Genomic DNA, 21,254 nt, shown 5'->3' on the forward strand with positions numbered 1-21,254 from the left:
ATATTTTTGATTTTTTGAATTTACAGTGATTTGTTCTTGAGTTACAACTATATAAAAAATCGATTTTGTCTAAAACTATATGTACGTATAGAAATTCCCGTACTTTTTTGTTGTTTTTCCGATTTTTTTGAAAACTGCTGGAAATTTCTTACTGTTGACCTTTATAATGCATCAAGGATATTCAATTTGCTACCAGAAACCACCTCTGAACTTTTAAATTGAAGCATTATTTCGAAAAGTTATGATGTACACAGACACTCAAAAAAAAAAAAAAAAAACACCATTGTAAAATCAATACACTCATCACTACGTTCGGAATAGAATGACGGAGAAATTTCATTATTTAAAATTTAAAATATCTAGTTCAAAAAAATTATCAATTTTTTTTTGAAATTTGTTTATCATTAACAAATAGTTGCTGATGGTTTCAAGTTTTAAGCATTGATACTTTTAAAATTATAACAAAATCTCTAATAGTTTAATGAGAAATAGATGCGTTGCATCATTTGAATTTTTTTCTTATAGGTACTTTGCTTAGCCACGTAAGTATAGGCAAAACCTATATATTGTGGTATTTATGAGAAATTCCCAAAAATTACCTCTTTACGCCCTAAATTAATTAATGTACACTACATTTGCTACCGGAAATATGGCAAGCATAATGTGATGGGATCACTGCTTTTTCTAATGGGAAAAAAATTATATCCACATCAAGATTTTAATTAAAATCACATAGGTATTCTGCAAAAAAAAAATAATATTTTTCTTGCTCTTGCTCATTAAATAATATGAATGCATGTATGTGTGTGTGGGGTTGGATGGTTTGTAGGTACAACATACAAGTTTAATCGTATTTAATTATAAGATAAATAACTGATTAATCTTCATGCATTTTTGTATGCTCAAATATCTTGACGAAGATTATTTAAAATATTCTATTACGTATCTTTTATAATACCTAACCATTTTATGGCGATATCATATTTATTTTACTTTATCGATTTCTTAAGTGTTATTAATTATTATTACACGCAGTGTTATAATATTATATGTTTGAGATACTTCAATATTTGTTTATCATAATGTGACGTCTTCAAAAGATATACCCAATAATAATCATCACCTGAGCTCTGTTTTCTAACTGTGTTCGAAGCTATGATTTTTCGACACTGTTCGTCGTCCATGTCTGTTAAGAAATGAACGGGGGTCATGGCTTTTCTCGACGCTGACGACTTAGCGGCTGTCAGAGGAAGCGTCTGTTGATTGGATATGTACGAAATTTCTGAAAAAAAAAAAAAACTAATATATTTTTTTAACATGTTATATTAATAATATTCTATAAAATAGAATCCATCTAATAAAACCGAAGTTTATTATCAATATATGTTATATATATTAATTTTGTGTCACGGTATTTTAATTATTAAAAGAGATAGTTTCATAGTTAAATTTCGTCGAATTATATGTACTAAACTCTAAAGTATGGTTTACTTTTATATATCTACTCCCCTATGGTAATATAACATACTTTTACACAAGTATCGATTGCAACATCTAAGAAAAATTTTCTTAATTTAACAGTTTGATTTCATTAATTTTAAAGATTATAAATAATAATTATAATACAATAATATTAGTTGAATTATATTCTGTAATTTTAATTTAATAATATGATTTTCTTAATTTTAAAAATATTGCGTTTTAATTAAATATAAGTGTTATTTGAAAAAATGACGATTTTATAATTATTATGAGTATCTATCTTATTTTTGATTAAATGATTTTATTCAATGGATAGTTTTAGTTTCAACACTTTTACATTCATACGACAAATAAAACAATAAAATATCAAGTATTATTAAAATACCTACTGCAGATAATATTTGTGTATTGAGTAATTGACTATTATTAGGTATTTAAAACTTATGATTTCATTTACTTAATCTTGTAGATACATTTTATAATATTATTACCAAGTGAAAAATTAAGTAATAAGTATCCATAATAGTGTTGTAATTTTATGTTTGCATCATGTCCACAACTAATTTCTTTATGGTTATTAAAATGGCGGGGGTGGGGGATAAGCGACTTATAAATAAAGCTCTAAATACCTATTAAGTATAAAACGGGTTTAGTTTTCTGTTCCGTGACATTCGTTTTAACGGAATTTTAGACTGCATCTACAACAGCACTCATGTTATTAAAAATCCCATTTCTAATAGAATATTAGTCGATAGATTCCAATAAGTACCTATGGTCGCGTAGGTACAAACAACGATTTCACTAACCGTAGGACTTGTCGATCGGTAGACCGTGGACGACGTTGTGGTCGGGCGTTTCGTAACAATCAGTCTGGCTCAGAGCCCTGTGGTGCGTGGGCGTCCGGCTGCCGGACGGTGTCGTCTGCATCACGCTGAACGTTGCGTAAGGACACACGTCGTAGTCGATGCTCTTGCCACCGCCTCCCAAGAACATCTTGTCCGCGGAATCGTCCCTTTTACTCCTCTGCAGCGTGGACGTCGCGTACTCGACTTGTTTGTCAGCCTCGTAACTGCATTTCCTTTCGGCCGAACTGCTCGACCTCCTTCTCCGCGAATAATGTGCACCGTCTTTTTTCCTGTCCAAACAACACAAACGGTCAACACTGTACCTATAGTATAATTATTCACATTGTAATTATATGCGTATATAGTGATCGTGGTAGTTAGGTACACGACGACGGTAAAACATAATATAATATGCATAACAAATTAATACATTATATTCAATATTGTAGAAAACCACCCGATGATAACTTTCTCGTTTGGTTTTAAATATATTGCAAAAAATAGGTTTGGACATTTTTCATTAGTAACTAACGGCAATAAGACCATTATGAAAATAATATACTGTCATCCTTTGAGAAATCTCAAAAATCTTATTGTATATCAAAATAGAGATCTTTTTTATGGTGAAGGGGGAGCAAGCGGAAAGTATTGAATAGGGAAATCTTTTTTTCATTAAATTAAATATTAAAAGACTTGTCGATAAATTTATAGAGTAACAAATTCTTCCGTAAGATTCTCAATTCCTCACTAAAAATTATATTAACCACTTATCTCAATAATAGGTACCACATTATGCAAATGCTGCAATAATGATGAAATTCTCTTTATTTAATTTTCTCTACTTTCTAAATTCAAAAGTCCTTTTTCCGTGCATCATTTATATAATTAATTATTATAAACTAAAATCTTGTTACAATTTTCTGAATTTATTGCCCCCTTCTTTCCTACTCAGACATGTAATTATTTTAACTGATTTTTATTCAGTTTTCTTCCCTTGGTCATTGATTTATATAGTAAGTAGTGATTTTAATTTAAAAAATCAGTAGTGATACTGTCTCTCCAATAACCTAAAAAGAAACCCATTATCTTATGTCATATATACAAACAAATATATGATCGATAAAAAAAAGGCAAATACTTTAATACATATTATACTGCACTCTAGATACTACATAGACACGATAGATTGCATGTTTTTTTTTACCTCTGAATATAAAATTTCAATTTTAATTATGTTTCACAATCAATTTCTCGATTATAGTATAAACTTAATATTTATAGTAATAAATATTATAATATTGCTATGTACAAAATGCATCATGTACTCAGCACTCAATAATCATAGCATATTACTCATATTGGTTGTATTAGTAAGTGCTTACTTAGGTATTTACAAGCAACTTTATTGGTTTTATATAAAAAAATAAACGTATATAAATCGATTCCCACTAGTCGGTACCTACCTAAACCAATAGACAAACAAATAGTGAAACACGTTATACGTGAATGACGGACTATCTCGAATAATATAGATACTGATTATCGGAAGATGGGTTTATATACTATTAATATAATACCTATCTAATATTTATTTTGTTTTCAACACACGCGTAGGTGCATTAATACCACCGGCTGTATTTATATCAGAACCGGATGGTATCTTATGAGCATATACGTATATATTTTGTACTATACAGTATTTTATTTTTTATATGTAATACGATTTCAAGTATTTTGTTCTGTAAATAACGTTATCGGTTTTCTCGTATATGCTATTATAATATTATATACTTATATATTTATTTACACACGCGGGCATGTGTGTGTGTGAATGTCGTCCTAAATTGTTTATTGTGTGTACATCGTTTTATTTATTTTCTTTTTCTTACCTTCTTTGAACTACGACACATATGCATACGCAAAACGACACGATGCAAACGAGCGCAGAGGCTGCCGGTACGTATTTGTGCATCTGCCCAAAATTCGGTATACTCATGTTGTCGTCGTCGTCGATGATGCCGTCGTCGTTACCGTACATGTCTAACGGCACCACTCCTGAAATTATAGTCTATGGTGAATAATATTATTATAAAATGATGAAGTAATTTAGGATTATATCCTTTAGGAAAAATCGATCAGCCTTCGGACTAGAAGAAGATAATTAAATAATTTACACTTGGTCGTTTGATGCCATTATTTTGTATAGTTTGTGTATTTGTATGCACTTAAGTGAATAATAAGTAATAACAAATAATATTAACTTCGGAGTAGTACTCGGAAATACTTTAAAAACATTCATGAAAGGGGAGACGGGTATTCTCAACAAAAAATTGAGTTTTTCAAATTATCCTTATAAAATTACATCGGACTCAAAATAAAGTAGGTAATAATACCTTTAAAGACCACAAACCTAATGAAAATCCTACATCTTTAAATCGTCATTCTAAAGGTATTTCTAAAATATGATTTTAATTATTATTTTACGAACAATGAATGTACGATGAATCAATTATGGAAACCGCCTACCATCATTCATTATTAGTCATTACTCATTACAATAGTTTAAAATAACTAATAACCAATATAAATGATATTTTAATTTTTTCTTAGTATAATATGAACTGATGTTCTCAAATATAATATATTAGGTAAAGTAACTTAAAAATACTAATCAACACTTGAAAAGTTGAAAGTTTAAATAAAATACAATTTATAGCTTTATTTAAACAATAAACTACCTATAGATAACTAATTCACTATTCACGGTCATATTGTGGCATTGTGCTTATATAATATAATATAATTATGCAATTGTAGATTTAATTTGTATTTTTTAATCAAATTTAAAAAGGATAAATGATTTATTCTCTAATATGTACCTATCAGTATATCATAAATCATAATTATATAATATCGTTATTTTATTGCTCTAGCGCCGAATGGTGACTACCGTCTTCTTAACTGATCGTGCCATTCGTGAGGCAATGACCTAATAACACACTAGTATCACGCACCCACTTATAATAACGATATTGCCTATCGAAATACTTTCAGGAAAACGATTGGTAATCAGAACATTTTTATTAAGCGGTCGCGATGTCAAATGAATGCGTTTACAGTATGATATAATGCGAGTGCATTGCGTTTAACTCGTCATCGTTATTTAATATAGAGTTTGCAGGTTAACTTAACCTTGTAGGATTTGTATGTTTTCTCCGTTGAAAATTAATTGTGACGTGGAAGTCTAATTTTTTTTCAGAACTAGAGTGTAAGCACGGAGGAATCATAATCCCGAGCAGAAGTAGGAATAAGAAAAACGACTCTTGTCGTCACTGCTGGAAGTCAGTCGCTATTACCTCCGGACTTGGTGCGAGTGGCAAACCGATGTTCCCACGACGTGTCACCGGCTTCGGTGTGCACAACCACACGGATCGTGTAAACGTTAGCCGGTTGTAGTTTGCCAACCGTAAACGTATCGCCACTGATCAACTGTTGTCTGGGAAACTTGATCCATCCGCCGCCACGACCGTTGGCCGCGTACTGATACGTGAACGAGTGTATGCTGCACATTTGCGTCGGCCACGAGTCGAACGCGAACGTGACACTGGTCGAGTTCACAGACAACACGGTTTCCTTGTCAGGTTCTTTGGGCACTGGAAATATATTTATTTTAGTTTAATAACAATGGATCAATGATCAGAAAACATTGAAATTTTAAAGTATTTTAATTGTATATTATAATAATAGGTAACTTTTAAATTGGTTATAGTAATTTATCGGTAGGTATTTTTTTTTTATATCACTTATTTTATTCAACTAATCAACTTATATAATAAAATAAAATAAATTTCAGCTTTAAAAGAACGGTTATATCTAGTCTAGAATTAATTTAACGTTACCTACATATTTCCTAAGCGCTGTTACTATTTATATATATAAAATCATCCGGGTACAATAAATTATTAGAACTTTCTTTTTAATCCACTTTTATTTAAACATTAGTAAAGTTAACGTTCTATGTTAAATATAAACAAGTATAGTCTAACGTAAAATGTTTAAATTTTTTCAGTATTTTATATTATATAATGATCAAAACATGAATACTTTTTATAACCGTACCTAGTATTCCCTACATTTGTTTTTAACTTGATTTATTAAAACATACGACTAATTAAAAAAAAAAAAAAAATCCAAAATAAACTTGATATATGATAGTCGACTGATGCTTGGTTTTGAAATTACAAATATACATTATTATTTATTGCTGGATATTATTATTGTGTAAACTGTACATAATACTTGGATAAAGTCATTTTTCTCCATTACTCATATACCTGCTATTTTTTATTCATTATCGATGTATACGAAATATGAGTTTTACTTTCTAGTTTTTACACTGGCTGGATTATGTTTTGTATGTATCAAGATTAACCACAATTTAAAAGTCAATCATCGGAAACGCCGTCATAATATTTACCTCCGCCTTTCGTAAACACTTCTACGACGCGACCTACGTTGCTTATGCCCACCGTGTTCACGGTTTGCATGGTTACCGCGTATTTGGTTCCGCATTTCAAACGGTCTACCGTGTACGTGAACCGATCGGAGTCCACGTCCACACTTTGCTGTTGTTCGTTTCCAGTGTGGTAGTTAAGCACGTAGGCTGTAGTTACTGCATCCGGCTGTTTGACCGGCTTCCACTGAACCCGAATGGCGCTGGTCGATACTGGGTCCACGCTGAACTCTGGAGGAGATGGAGGGTAGAGTACGTTTAGCGTGTACGATATCTGATCCCTGCCGAATATGTTCTCCACGTGGCACGTATAGTTTCCCGAGTATGTTTTGTCGTTCACGGGGCCCACTGATAGGCTACCGTCTGACAGTATCCTTCGAACCGACAAAAATCAACAGAGATCGACGTGGTATTCAATAACGTTGAGGGCCGAAGTTACTACTCACTTGGTATCGATACCATCGGGCGCTTTCCATACGAGGACAGGAGTCGGCATTCCTACTTTGTAACACTCGATAATGCACTTGGAACCTACGACGGTGTTCAGGTGTTCGCCAAACGACGCCACTCTGGCTGGTGCTATGGGTATGAAAAACAGTGTTTTTAGACTATGACTATATGTTTACACGTCTGTTGCATTATAATACATATAAGTGCATTATAAGTAAGTATATTAATACCATATTACCTCTGGAGTTTGGCTCTGGTTTACCCGAAAACTTGGCTGCCCTTCGCCGACCACGGTCGAAGCGGTAACCCAAAACTCATATCGTTGAAATTCCTTGAGTCGTCTCACCTCAATCTTTGTACTTTTGTCACCGAACACAATTTCCTTTTCAACGATCTAGAAACCAACGGAATTCTTTGAATTAGCTATTATACTACATTTGATTTATCGACTATGATTTACTTTATTATGTTTTACATATACAGTGTATTTGATAATCACACCGTTTGGTCGTTTCGGTTGAATCCAAGACACAAGAATGCTACTTGATGTTACCGTCAGTGCTTTTACATTGTCTGGAGACCCGGGAACTGCAATGGATGATTTATAATAATACGTAACTCGCTATATATATATATATATATTAAAAATACGACGACTTACCATCTTGTTCGGTTAAACAATAAACAGGATTTGATTGCACTCCTTCTCCGACTTTGGTGTACGCCAAAATCCGTATGCTATAGTTTGTGTACTTGTCTAAAGCGTGCAGGTTCGTTTCTAAATTGGTCGTTTTTTTCACTTCATTTAAGACGAATGATCCTATAAATTAAATAAACAATCGTTAAACCACTGATTATTTCCATAAGTGCAAATTGGATACAATAATATTATTTGTATAGAGAATAATAGGTAATACATTATAATTGTAGCATTATTACAATTTCATAACATAATAAAACATACTTGTTTTAAAGCTATGTATTACAATATAATATTATTTATGTTATATTATATATTATTTTATTGTTGTGATGATTGGACAAATTTTGCGTTGTATATTAAAATTTATAATTTAATTTTAAAATAATAACAAGGAGTTGTCAACTTGTTTAGAATTTATAAAAGCAGTTAATAAAATATGAATAGTATTTTTTTTTTGACGAAATATTTAATATGTTTATTGAGATATATATTTCTAGTATTTTTTACTATGAACAATATTCCTAAAATACGATATTATAATTATTTGTTCAGCCATTTTTAGGAGATTACAGAAGGACTTGGGAAAGTACCCAAGTATGTCATTGTATGTCAATAAAAACCGTAAGGAATCGTGTTTCACCGCAATTACCGAATATCATACTCATTATTTCTTTTCTACCTGATTTTGGATTCACTTTTTTGTAGTGTATTTTGTATCCTAATATAATTCCATGATGGCTTTGCATAGGTGGTGGATCCCAACTCATTCGCAGCGACTCTGATGTCAACGGCGAACACTGAACGTTTTGTGGGGGTTCTTCTGGCACTAAACAACATTTTTAATTGATTAGTGTGCGTTTTCAAACAAACAGTTGAGAAGTTCATTTTAAACATTATTGTTTTACCTCCTTCGTTGGTCGTGATACGTATAAAATCCGAATCTGGCCCGTGTCCAATACTGTTGAAAGCTTTCACTGAAATTCTGTAAGTCGTAAATGGCTTAAGGTTGGTGATTCGAATTTCACATCGTTCATAGCCAAGGGTTGTCTTTGTGAATACTTCTGTTATTTCATTTACATCTGCATATGATACTTTATAGCAAGTTATTTGGCCATTCCACGTGTCTTTATCTGGAGGCTATTAAACACATTTTTTATAGAAATTATTTGGTTAAAAAATTGTTGTATTTTTGAATTTTATGTATAATTGTGTTTAATATTTCAAAATCCTGATTAATTATAATACAATACGAATACAATATTTATAAGTATTAAAATTCAAATTTTAGACGTATACGTTCATTATATATATATGTATAGTAAGGTTTATAACATTTTATTATTGGATTAAGAATAACTTAAATTTTAAAGTGTATAAAAAAATTAATAATTATCAAAACTGCCAACGAACAGTTTTGACATTAATTTAAAATCTTAATATTTTTAGTTACATTTTCATTTATGGTTTTCGGTTAAATATTATAATTATTATATTCATAGTTATGTGAAATATATTTACTATCGTAATTTGTATCAATCATAAAATAATAATAATAATCTTAAAGAAAACTGTCATTTTTTTCTTCTTATAGTTTATTGTGTCATCTTGCGGCCACTAAACAATTTTATAGACTAATATTTTATAACTTTATAGGTATGTACAAGTGACAGATTAGTTCCATTTACTAATATAGGGGATATACTTAGCCTTACCATTGGTCTAATTAAAGGTCATTAGAGACATGTAACAGTTAGAAGTTTTATACCAGAGCTATGGCATCTAATTCATTATATTGTAATCTAACATATTATATATAATATTTATGTAAAAAGTTACACCTCTGGTCAACAAAAATTTATTACGTGAATTCATTTTGTTAGTCACAAATATAATTTATTTTTGCGTTAAAGTGCCATGAAATGCATTCAGACATCAATTAGTAGTATACTTACTCTCCATCGAATTGTCACTTGAGTTGTATCAATATCTATAGCTTCCACATTATTTGGAGGTGCACTAGGTTCTGAAATAAAAATATAGTGTTATAATAAATAAATTATTAATTAATAGTAAAGAAGGATTAGTGTGTATTTGGAAGTGAATTTGAGTAGTTTACCATCTTCCAAAGTAGTGACGGTGTTATTAGGGCTTGGATTGCTCGAACCGAAATCATTGACGGCTATAACTCTTGTGGTGTACTGTGTAGCTGGTTTTAAAAAAGATATTTTAGTATATGATAAACTTCCACCAATAGTGTAATTTGACCAATCTGAACAAAGATTAATGCACATTTGAAGCACATAATGAGTCACATGCGCTTTTACTGAATCCCAACGAAATTCCAGCCACCTAGTACCAGCATCTACCACATCTAACCGCTTTGGAGATTCTGGGGGTTCTGAATAATAACATTGATTTTATCCATAGAAATATTGTGAAAAAAAATATTTCCTTTAACCTACCTCTAACCACTAAATTTATCGTCATATGATCATAGCCATACGAGTTAGTTGCCATACATGTATATATTCCTGTCTGGCTACTATGTAAAGAATTTAAATAAAGTTCTGATATTATCCCTTTGTTCGTATTTCTAGTATTGATATTATCCACTGACGGATTCCATTCAATGTTTAATGGTTTTGAACCTTCTGCTTCACATGTCAGCACTACTCTACTTCCCACCACTCCACTTTTATTAATAGATTTTTCTTTGAAATGAGCAGGTACTGTGAAAATTAAATATAAATATTTAACATTAATATAAACTAATTAATTAGAGTATTTTATAGACTTACTATGAACTTTTAAAGACACTGTTTTTGTTAGTTGGTTTCCAATACCGTTATTGGCTGTACAGGTATAATTATCTTCATTTGAATTAACAGTAAGTCGGATAGCTAAAGAACCATTGCTTAATACTGATATTGATGACTCGGAGAAATGATTCAATGATTGTAAAAGTTGATTATCTATACATATAAATCGTGGAAAATTGAAGTATTATAAAAAAAATATAACTAAATAACAAACCAGATACTCTAGTCCATGTTATTCTTGGTTCTGGGTATCCTTCTGCTTGGCAATTTATTATTGTTAATTGATTATCTAACACAGCAGTATCCTCAGGTTCAATAATCCATTTTGGAGGTACTAAATTATACACAATTATGATGTGTTTAATAAAATAGTATTGTTGATAAGTTTGTTAGATTAGTTTACAAGAGTTAGGTTTAAAGTAGAGAAAAAGTTAGTATAATCTTACCTTTAATATTAAGTAAAGCTGAATAGTTACTACTAGCTACCGAGTTGCTTACAATACAAGTGTATATTCCGGCGTGTTTGGGTTTTAAATTACTAAAAAGTAATGTACTCGAAAATTTGAAATTTTGGAGTTCAATTTCATTATCTGTTGATACTATCTTATTATCTTTACGCCACACAAATTCCATTGGAAGATCTCCTGATTTTATTGTACACGACACTTGGGCTCGTTCACTTTCTTGTAGATCTTTTGTAAATTGAAATGGTGTCACGACTGGTGGTTCTATTGAAAAAAAATATTATACACAAAATAATCATATTGAGCATATTGCAAATCATACTCATTATTCTTAAATATAGATGTCCCGTTGCTGATTGTCCCCTATCGTTAATTTTTGTGCACACATATAATCCAGAATCAACGGTGTCTTGCGTAGAAAGTATAAAAAGAGTTCCATTATCAAACAACGTGTGTCGAGAACTATTTGGGATTGTTATCATATCTTTTTGCCAAACCGTTTTAATGATTGGATAACCAGCAACTGGACATTGAAGGTATGCATCGTCTTCTGCACGCACCGTAAGATTTGATGCTGGCCTTGCAATCGGATCACCTAAAATATTTTAATCAGTATTTACTAATTGAATCATCTTTATTAGTTGTATTAACAATAAATCATACCATAAATCTTAATCATTGCAGAATGAGATTTAAATCCTAGAATATTTCGTGCCAAACAAGTATAATAACCTCCATGTAATACATCAGCCATTGATACATTTAAATAGCTAACAACATTTCCTAAACATAAAAATAAAGTAAGCTAAATTTTTTGTATAATAATAAAAAGTTTTTGAATAATTACCATCTATATGCATATAACTCCCAAATACATAATCTCCTTGAGGTAGTATGAGTCCTCCGTCGAGATACCAATAGATTCTGGGTGGGGGATTACCAGAAGCTGTACATCTGAGAGATAGAAAACCATTTATTCGGACAATTTGTTCATGAAAAATCTCCATCAACTCTGGTGAAACAGCTGAAATAAACTACGGTTTAAAGATTTCGTTTCAAGAATGACATTTAGGAAGTTATTATTTTAAATTCGTACCACCGAGTGATAGGAGAACACTAGATTGTGCTGTTTCGTCGGTTTCTGGATCTCTAGCTAAACACTGATAAATTCCTTTATCTTCTTTCATTACGTTGTGTATTATTAAGTGGTTGCCTTTTTGTGATATTTCATGTCTACCAAAACCTCGTATTGGTGATCCGTCTTTAAGCCACGAAAACAATGGTTGTATCGATGTACCTTGAGTGGTACAGTTAAAAATTGCAGTTGAACCGGAATCGACTACCTATAAAGAGGATTTGTGTTTTTTTCTTATCCAATCACAGTGAAATCAATTAACTAATATAATCAAAACTAACCTGCTTCAATGGATATGTACTAACGGCAAATGGTAAAGTAACCGATAATGATATTTGACGTTTATCTTGACCGAGTTTGTTAGAAACTACGCATTCGTAAGTAATAGCAGATTCGCTCATCGGAACTCTGATGATATGTAGCAATGATTGATAAGGATGAACAGTCAGTGACTCCATAGATATTTCTTGTAAACTATCTTGACTTTTACGAAACCATCTAGTAAATATTGATTCGAATTAAAACTTGAACAATTGTGCATTGTTACGTAACATGATTAATTATACCTATACGTCGGTGGAGGAAATCCTTCAGCCGAACATATTAAATCGGCTTCTTGATTGACTTTGACGTGAATATGTTCTGTATGGTATTTAATAACTGGTGGGATGTCTTCAGTTGGTTGTTTGACAATTATTTTAGCCGATTGACTGACCAGTTGATCTCCAGTATATTTGTTGACAACTTGACAAAAATATCTATCAAACGTATCTTCAGGTACTACATCGTGAATTAGTAAAGTACCATCTAACGAGATTACGTAACGTCCTCCTGGATGTATTGGTGTGGATTGGCCAACTTCCATTCTGGAATCTTCCATTTTGAACCAAGTTTTTATCAAATGTTCACTAGTTAACTCTGGTAATTGACATTTAAATGAAGCTACGTTTCCTTGTAGAGCAAACGCATTTTGGACGGATAGCTCATACGATTTTGACATCACTAAACAATTTTAAATTGTCAATTATTTTTTGTTTTAATAATAATTTGTTAATTATTTAATTATATCTATAATATATTTTTAAGTTTTTTTTTTAGTGTGTTTATAAATAATACTATCAAAATAATATTTTTCTATAAGTTTTAGTACACACATAAATATATATAAAACAATTATAACTTATTTTTAGATTTATAAAATTTAATTAAAACTTAATATCGTAAGTCAAAAATTAATAAAAAAAACATCATTATAATATAGCAGATTAACACTACCTATAAGATTCAAATTTTTAGCTTCTATTATAACTAGAGACATTGTTATTGCATACAAATTCAAAATATTACATAAATAAAAAATAAGTTTTTTTATAAGCATACTTGTTATGTATTCATAAGCAGAAAAAATGTATAATGGTTGCTGTATAAATAAAACACATTTTTATTTTCATAAAAGTGAATTCATATTTAGGTTGTTTATAAGGGAACTAAACTTTGGTTTATGAAGTTTAACTAATTATTTTTTACATAAATATATATGAAAGATAATAAATTAAATTATTTATGGAAATGAAATGTAATTGTATGTAACAAATAAATTATCTTGCATAGTATTCGTATGGTAATTTATATATATAAAAAAAATTATTACCTATCCTTCAATGGAAAATATATTGGATATTTAAATCATGAAGATGTGTTTCGAATAACAAGAATTCAAAAACGAATTTTGTTTAAAGGTATAATTATTATATATTATTTAAGTGTTCATTTCAATAGCGAATGATATCCACGTAATAATTAATACTTGTACCTAATAAAAAACAAATTTTCAAATAGACTTCTATCTAAAATATATATTTAATGTCGAAAATAAATACCACGTAAAAATCAAATAAAATGAAATAATAAGTTATAAGTACCTACTTAATTACATTTTTATAAAATGATAAATATAACATCTAACATAATCATATAGGTAATTATTAAAACATTGAACGTTAACCTTATTCAATAAATTCAATAATCGATTCAATAAATGTTTGTAAAAATATCTTAGATTTATTTAAATATTAAATATGAATTTAATAACAATATCTAACTTTATATTAAATTATTTTTTAATTTTTATCTTACACTCTTACAGTGAATAAAAGATTTGACATAAAATAGCTATGCCTATGTTAATTACATGTTATAAGTACACGTTGGTTCTAAAACAAATGAGTCAATACCCAATGTATAAATAAACATAAATAAATAACTATCTTCATTAAATACATTTATACATATCTTTTGAAGAACTATTGTTAACTTAATAATACGATTTTAAATAAAACGTAGGTAAGTTGAACATTTTTTTAACCAAACACATTGAAAAAAAAAAACTAAAAACATTCTACTACTCTAGTCGAAGTAATATTATATGCATTAGAAATGTGAATGATCGTTGGATTAACTTTTCCCATGGGTAGAAAAAAACAAACGAAATAATTAACGTAACGGATCAGTGGTGTACGTATATTATTATAGTGGCGGCGCGGAATGCAGAAACAAAAATTAAATATTTACACAGATCCATACCGGCTTTAATCCTGGATTCCCGCGAGACGATCCTCCCCACTGGGTTTTCCAGGGCACACTTGTAAGTCGCCGCGTGTATTTCTGGCATATACGACTGCTCGGGGAACGGCGGGAAGTATAAGTTGCCGTTCGGCCGCATTTCCCTGAAAATAAAAAAAATATGCGGGCACGTAATGAAAAGAAAAATTGTAATAATAATTGCAAAGATAACATAATAACGTAAAAAAAAGACAAAATAGCTGCACAACCGAAGCGTGAAAAGTAATTTACGCCTCGGGCGCGAGTGATTCATACACACGACAAGCTGTAGCGATCAAGCATAATACACAAGTCTGGAGTATATAGGCATGTAATTATATACGTAATGTGTATGCACTAGCAATGCCTATACACACGACTGCGTTGTTTCGAGTGTTTTTATTTCGTTCCGTATACCTACCCTATGTATGCGTTCAAATTCTTTTTGGTTAAACAAATTATTCACATCTCGTTTTATAATTATTTCATATTATCGCGATAGCGTGTAATTAAAACTCGAACGTGGTTTTGTGGTTTGTACAAAAAAAAAAAATTGTGTTTTTTTTTCACAAAGACAACAATTATTATTCAAAAATGGGTTTAGTTCGTTTTTCCGAACGAGATGCGTATTTGTGGGAATCGTATATTGTTTCGTATAAAACGTCTGCAATTAAGGATTCGGATCATAAAACGTTTCCCGACGTTCGCGGTCGTGATTAATAACATGTATAATCTACGTATAATATAACGTATTTATCGTACATGAGTGTGTTTTTTCTGTTCCTCCCTCGTTATTCACATTCGGTCAGATACATATTGTAGATCGTAATAAAAAAGTAAAACTACCCGGCATTACTGTAATTATTGGCGACACATGGTCGTAGCCGTTGCAATTTAACGTTTATCGCGTGGAATAGTATTATATATAACGTTCTTTTCCAACAATATAATATTTCATTTAGAGTTCTATACCTATAACTTCAATGTAGCAGATTTTTATTATACGCGTGCTTGCCTCTTAAAACTTTTAACAGCTTAGCATTAAATAACTGTAACGAGTAATGAAATCAACTCATTCGGCTCAATTTCGTAACGATCTTATTGATATTATTTATTGTATACTCGTAATACATATAATATACTGTATTATTATATCAGCGATTCATTTAACGTTATACAGTCATTATAACATAAATTATTAAAGTTTTTGCAAATATATTTTTTTATTTAGTTTAAAATTGTAACACACGATATTTTATACTATATTATTTTTTTTTATTTTATATTTTTCTAACAATATTATATTTTTACTATTTATTTTAATTTTTCTAATAACATCATATATTTTAGATTCGTTATTCAAAAACTAAATGTTGTTGTTTTACGACTTAAAATTATGTAAAATACATATTTTTAAAAACTTTTTTTTTCTAGAATAATGATTGTATTTAGTTAAATGGATACACCCTGTGTATTCACACATTATCTAATTATGATTAACTTTTTTACTTTTTAATTTTTATGTATAATATATGTTAAAATAATTTTGACAAACAAAAAAAAAAACATAATTATAAACCTGGTAATCAATCGTATTTATATAAATTTTATATTATGTATAGCGTAATATAATAGAAATAGAGAAAATAATTTATGGACAGGATACAGATAAACTGTAGTGGGTTTCATTGCATATACTTTCTTTTATCTTCTCTGGCGCAAGTCTGAGTGGATTCGTTATGATATACATTTGAAAGTATTAATATAAATCATTGTATTTAAGAACAATTATAAGAATCGAGTTTTGCGAGATCATAATATAATTTTTTTTTATTAATAATACGTATTTTAGATACTCATATCGTATAAGTGCTCTTTTATTGAAAAATGTATAAATCCATATTAACGGGGTTTAGATGTTAGAGTACAAGTAAATTTGACAATATGACGTAATAAGTAAAAAACAGCTTTAATTATTTAGTTATGTTCAAAACATTCTTATAGAAATTTCAAGTGGTCTTATTAATGTGTGTCACTCTTAATTAACGTCCTTTTGTAGTTCGTAATTAAGGTATCCTACATTCAATGGTAATGGGTTCATTAAATAAATTCAAGAACTTTGACTAAGATTAAATATTGTCTTTTTATATTTCATAATGTCTGTGTTTTTTTAAAAAACTAAAATATTAATTTTACCTTTTTAAATGTAAATATAGTATGAATCTAACCACCAATTACGTTGCATAAAAAAAATTAACAATAAAATCATAGATTTTCTTTTTTTTTTATTCATTTTTTTGTGATATATAATTATATTTAGATAAAAAATAATAAAGACAATACATACTATACATTATGATCACGATTTTTAAATATAATTTCATCTCTATTGCACCGTCTTATAATGCTAACCATTATGAGAAGTAATTTTATAAAAATACTTATATGTAATGCGTACAGTAATAGATACAATAGTGTTAGGTAGAATTTGGAATTAAATATTTTTAAATGGCATTATTCAATAGATAAATAATGAGTAGATTTCCAACAATAATATAGTATATACGATGTACTAAAAAACCTGCAGTTATTATAAATTTCTTCAATGTGATTTATGGTTTTACTAAAACATAAAATATATAGGCATTTAATCTGTTTAATTAGGTAGTTAAGTAACAATCTATTGAAATTCAACAGAAAACCAAAGAGATTTTATATCAACTCAATGTAAACACGTTTTCCTGAAAAAATGTAATGTTATAAATAATGAAAGTTATAATTAAAAAAAATACCAGCATGTTTCTTTTACTCAAACAATCCTACGTAAAACGGCTTTTGGAATGTAAAGACCCTGTTAATTTATTTTGAACCCTTGAAGGGTACGTTACAATATTTTACTAAATTTATTAGACAGTGACATGTACTTGGTAAATTTTAAAGAGATGAATGACGAATGATGTTATGTCATCACGCTCATTGTGTTCATAATCATTTTCGATACATCGTACATCTGAACACGATAAACAAAGCGATATTCGTATACGTTGATTTTTGTGCATAAACGACATGACGTGTGAGTAAAATTAATTTAAATTATTTCAAAACAATGTATATAATAATAGTAGGCATCATAATATACGTCGAACACAACTACCTTCGTGTGGGGTTTGATATTGAATTCAATTATACCGCGTTTCAGGGGGCGCGTAATCGGTTTGAAGTGTGTGTGGTATTCGAATGGACGATTATCTGGTGGTGTGTAAATATTGAATGTGGTTAAGGACGAGATGCCATCATTCTATAGTCTCGGTGTAATAGCGATGCGTATTGTCATTCAATACGAGAAACATATAATGTTGGAAATACACGCCCCATAAAGATATTGTGTTCAAAGTGGAAAGATTTTTATGTTCATATGTAATACAAAGTAAAATAAGTAATAAAGGAAAAATCGTGAATAGAGTTTTAATGAAAAACTCTTGCGTATAACCGTAAAATATAGTCAAAATTCAAAACCTTGCGGAAACGTCCAAAAAATACAACAGAATAAATCGATACGGTTATTACTTATTTTCAAGTACACTTAACATTTTAACGTCAAAAAACCTATGCTCTTTATTGGCATAGGAATAACAAAACTGTATTTTAAGTAAAACAGTAGCATATATTATTATTATTATTATATATATAATAAGTAATTTTCTTTTACGATTGAATACATATCTAAGTAAGGATTATTTATTATGTTGTTTTTTTTTTTTTATATAATTGAATTTTGGTTTACCGCTCATATCAGAAAAGAAATCCAAACGTTTGCTTATTGAACTGAGACATAATATATTTTTTCTATATTTTCTATGTTTATGAACATGAAATAATAAATAGAATATAAACATTTAATTCCAATATTTTTGTAACATAAAAATATATTACTATAAAGCTATGATTTAAAATATTATTTTTATTGAGATAAAATATATGTAAATATTTTGAATGCATAAGTGTAGACAATATTTTGAAATGTGCTTATGATAATAATATAATATATTTTAGCTTGTGATAAAGTCAACTTACTATTTGTATAACTAATATAATAAGTACCCATCAAAGTAATTTGTACTAATTAATTACAAAGATAGTAACAGCTACCTATGTTTCAAAAATTAAAAATAATTAAAGCATTTTAAATGAAAAAAGTTGATAATATGGAGAATGTTAAATGAAAAATATTTATTTATACAATTAATTTACTATTTATGTGTACTTATTTTTTAAGCCATTTTTATGAGCTGCGTATAAATTTAGCTGATGGTTTATTCAGAATTGTTTTTTGATTTATTTAGTGTTTTAAAATTGTTTTATTTTATTTTATGAATACGAGTAATATTTGGTTGTTTGTCTGAGCTAATGGTAAAAATAAATTAAATAGCTATATAAGAAAAGTGTGTATTATTTCTTGTTTAAGTTAATAGATTTTATATCAGATCTTTAATTACAGAAAATACTATACAGTATAACATTAAATTTATCTAATTTGTTATTATAATGCAATATAAAATGCACCATTAGAAGTTAGAATCGTGTTTGGTGAAATAGATTGTAGAAAATACTATAAAATCCATCAATAAAAAAAAAAACCACGATTTATAGTTATACACTAATCTTGTTTATAAATGTCGACTTAAAAAGAATGTATACTTATTTGTACTTCCTTAATTTAATAATAAATGTAAGCAAAAACTACCATTAGCTACCATTTATCTGAAAATATATAGTATTAATGAATTTATAAAAATATAATATGTTTAATTAATCAAAATTACTATTGATGTATTAGCAATAAAAAATTAGAAAAAGAACTTTAAATAATACAAAGATTTCAACAATTTTACGTAAAAATACATCTTGTTATTATTAAAAAAATAATAATATAACTAACGAATAGTTGTACATATTTTCAATAACTATTATTACATTTTTTCAAAAAAATTCTCCGTATCGCTGGTATATGATTTTATGGTATTTTAAAATATATATTTCATGTTTTATCGAACAAAGAAGATAATAAAAATAATTCTAATTTTTGCTATACAATCGTTAAAGTGTATTTATTTTTTGAGAACGTTAGGTTAATGTAATCAGGTGAGCGAATTCCAGTAGGTATACCTGATAACTCTATTTTGTGAGCCACTCGCTTCAAGTGCAGGGATGTAGAATTTGGACCGAGTTGAACGTACATCATGCGTCCATCTATGTAGTTGTTAGTTGTTACCCTCCATGAGTTAATTATTAAACAGTATAAAACGGTACAGTAATCACGGCAACCAATTGAAATGCAATTTAAAAACATATCACGTACTTGAGAAGCCCAGAAACACGAACACACGGGCCACGGCCACAACAGTGCAGATGTACCTATTTTGCATAACTATATCGCCGTGTTACCAAAATGTTACTATACGTTTGTCCCATTGAACAAATATCATAGACAATACTCACGAGGTACCGGGATAAATATAGTATTGAATTGTAATAATACAAAACTGTGACGAAAAAAAAACGAAAAATCGAGTCCAAAGCATACATTGAGTATTTTGTCTTTAATGCATCTAATAATATTATTATGAACCATAAATGTACCTGAGTCTTGGTATATCAGTTACTATGCGGTCGTTGTAATGTAGCCAGGTTACATTAGGCTGTGGGTTTCCTTGTCCTTGGCAATTTATTAATGTTCCAGTAGTGTTGGAGAAATATATTAGACTTGGAGGTTCTACTATAAAGTTAGGTGGTTCCATCGGACTGATTTGCCATATTCCCAATACCTTATCTGAAATGATTAAAATATTTTTATTATTTAATATAATTTTAAGCATAGTGGAATTTTATTAGATTTTAAACCAAAAATACATTTTTATCAGGTAGAATGTTATGAATAAATTAATTAAATTTATAAACCTATAGAAATATTAAATAAATTGGTTTTTTGAATCATAACAGAGAGTTTATCTTTATTACCCATGAATATGAATATATTTTGTAAGTGAACGATACGAAATTGACTATTAAATTTTAAGTCGTGGTTAACAAAAAAAATTGTAAATTAATGGTTCATGTTTGTAATTTACTGTTTTGTTAAATATTTTATTACAATTAAAACAATATTTACTAAATTTGATAAAACACAGATATTTACAAATTAGTGGTCTCTAGCAAATATCATCATATTTTGAATGATTAAT

At 29.1% G+C, this 21,254-nt stretch overlaps 2 protein-coding genes across 2 annotated transcripts in view; both read right to left on the reverse strand.

Annotated features, from left to right (window-relative positions):
• LOC114125141 (sodium/hydrogen exchanger 9B2-like) overlaps positions 1 to 21,254 on the reverse strand; it is an 88,527-nt gene that overhangs the window by 30,101 nt on the left and 37,172 nt on the right. The window lies entirely within an intron of this gene.
• LOC114125136 (cell adhesion molecule Dscam2-like) overlaps positions 1 to 21,254 on the reverse strand; it is a 66,533-nt gene that overhangs the window by 2,236 nt on the left and 43,043 nt on the right. The window contains 26 exon segments of the mRNA XM_050204622.1: positions 1,124 to 1,282; positions 2,289 to 2,617; positions 4,217 to 4,382; positions 5,684 to 5,980; positions 6,805 to 7,214; positions 7,287 to 7,419; positions 7,529 to 7,543; positions 7,546 to 7,684; positions 7,751 to 7,878; positions 7,952 to 8,110; positions 8,673 to 8,819; positions 8,899 to 9,130; positions 9,946 to 10,016; positions 10,110 to 10,391; positions 10,456 to 10,722; positions 10,792 to 10,965; positions 11,027 to 11,146; positions 11,259 to 11,540; positions 11,599 to 11,871; positions 11,940 to 12,059; positions 12,124 to 12,300; positions 12,373 to 12,619; positions 12,693 to 12,909; positions 12,978 to 13,413; positions 14,995 to 15,137; positions 20,653 to 20,842. Of these exon segments, the coding sequence (XP_050060579.1) occupies positions 1,124 to 1,282; positions 2,289 to 2,617; positions 4,217 to 4,382; positions 5,684 to 5,980; positions 6,805 to 7,214; positions 7,287 to 7,419; positions 7,529 to 7,543; positions 7,546 to 7,684; positions 7,751 to 7,878; positions 7,952 to 8,110; positions 8,673 to 8,819; positions 8,899 to 9,130; positions 9,946 to 10,016; positions 10,110 to 10,391; positions 10,456 to 10,722; positions 10,792 to 10,965; positions 11,027 to 11,146; positions 11,259 to 11,540; positions 11,599 to 11,871; positions 11,940 to 12,059; positions 12,124 to 12,300; positions 12,373 to 12,619; positions 12,693 to 12,909; positions 12,978 to 13,413; positions 14,995 to 15,137; positions 20,653 to 20,842 (5,313 nt within the window).

This window comes from Aphis gossypii, chromosome 3 (genome assembly GCF_020184175.1).
Source record: "Aphis gossypii isolate Hap1 chromosome 3, ASM2018417v2, whole genome shotgun sequence".
NCBI classification, from domain to species: domain Eukaryota; kingdom Metazoa; phylum Arthropoda; class Insecta; order Hemiptera; family Aphididae; genus Aphis; species Aphis gossypii.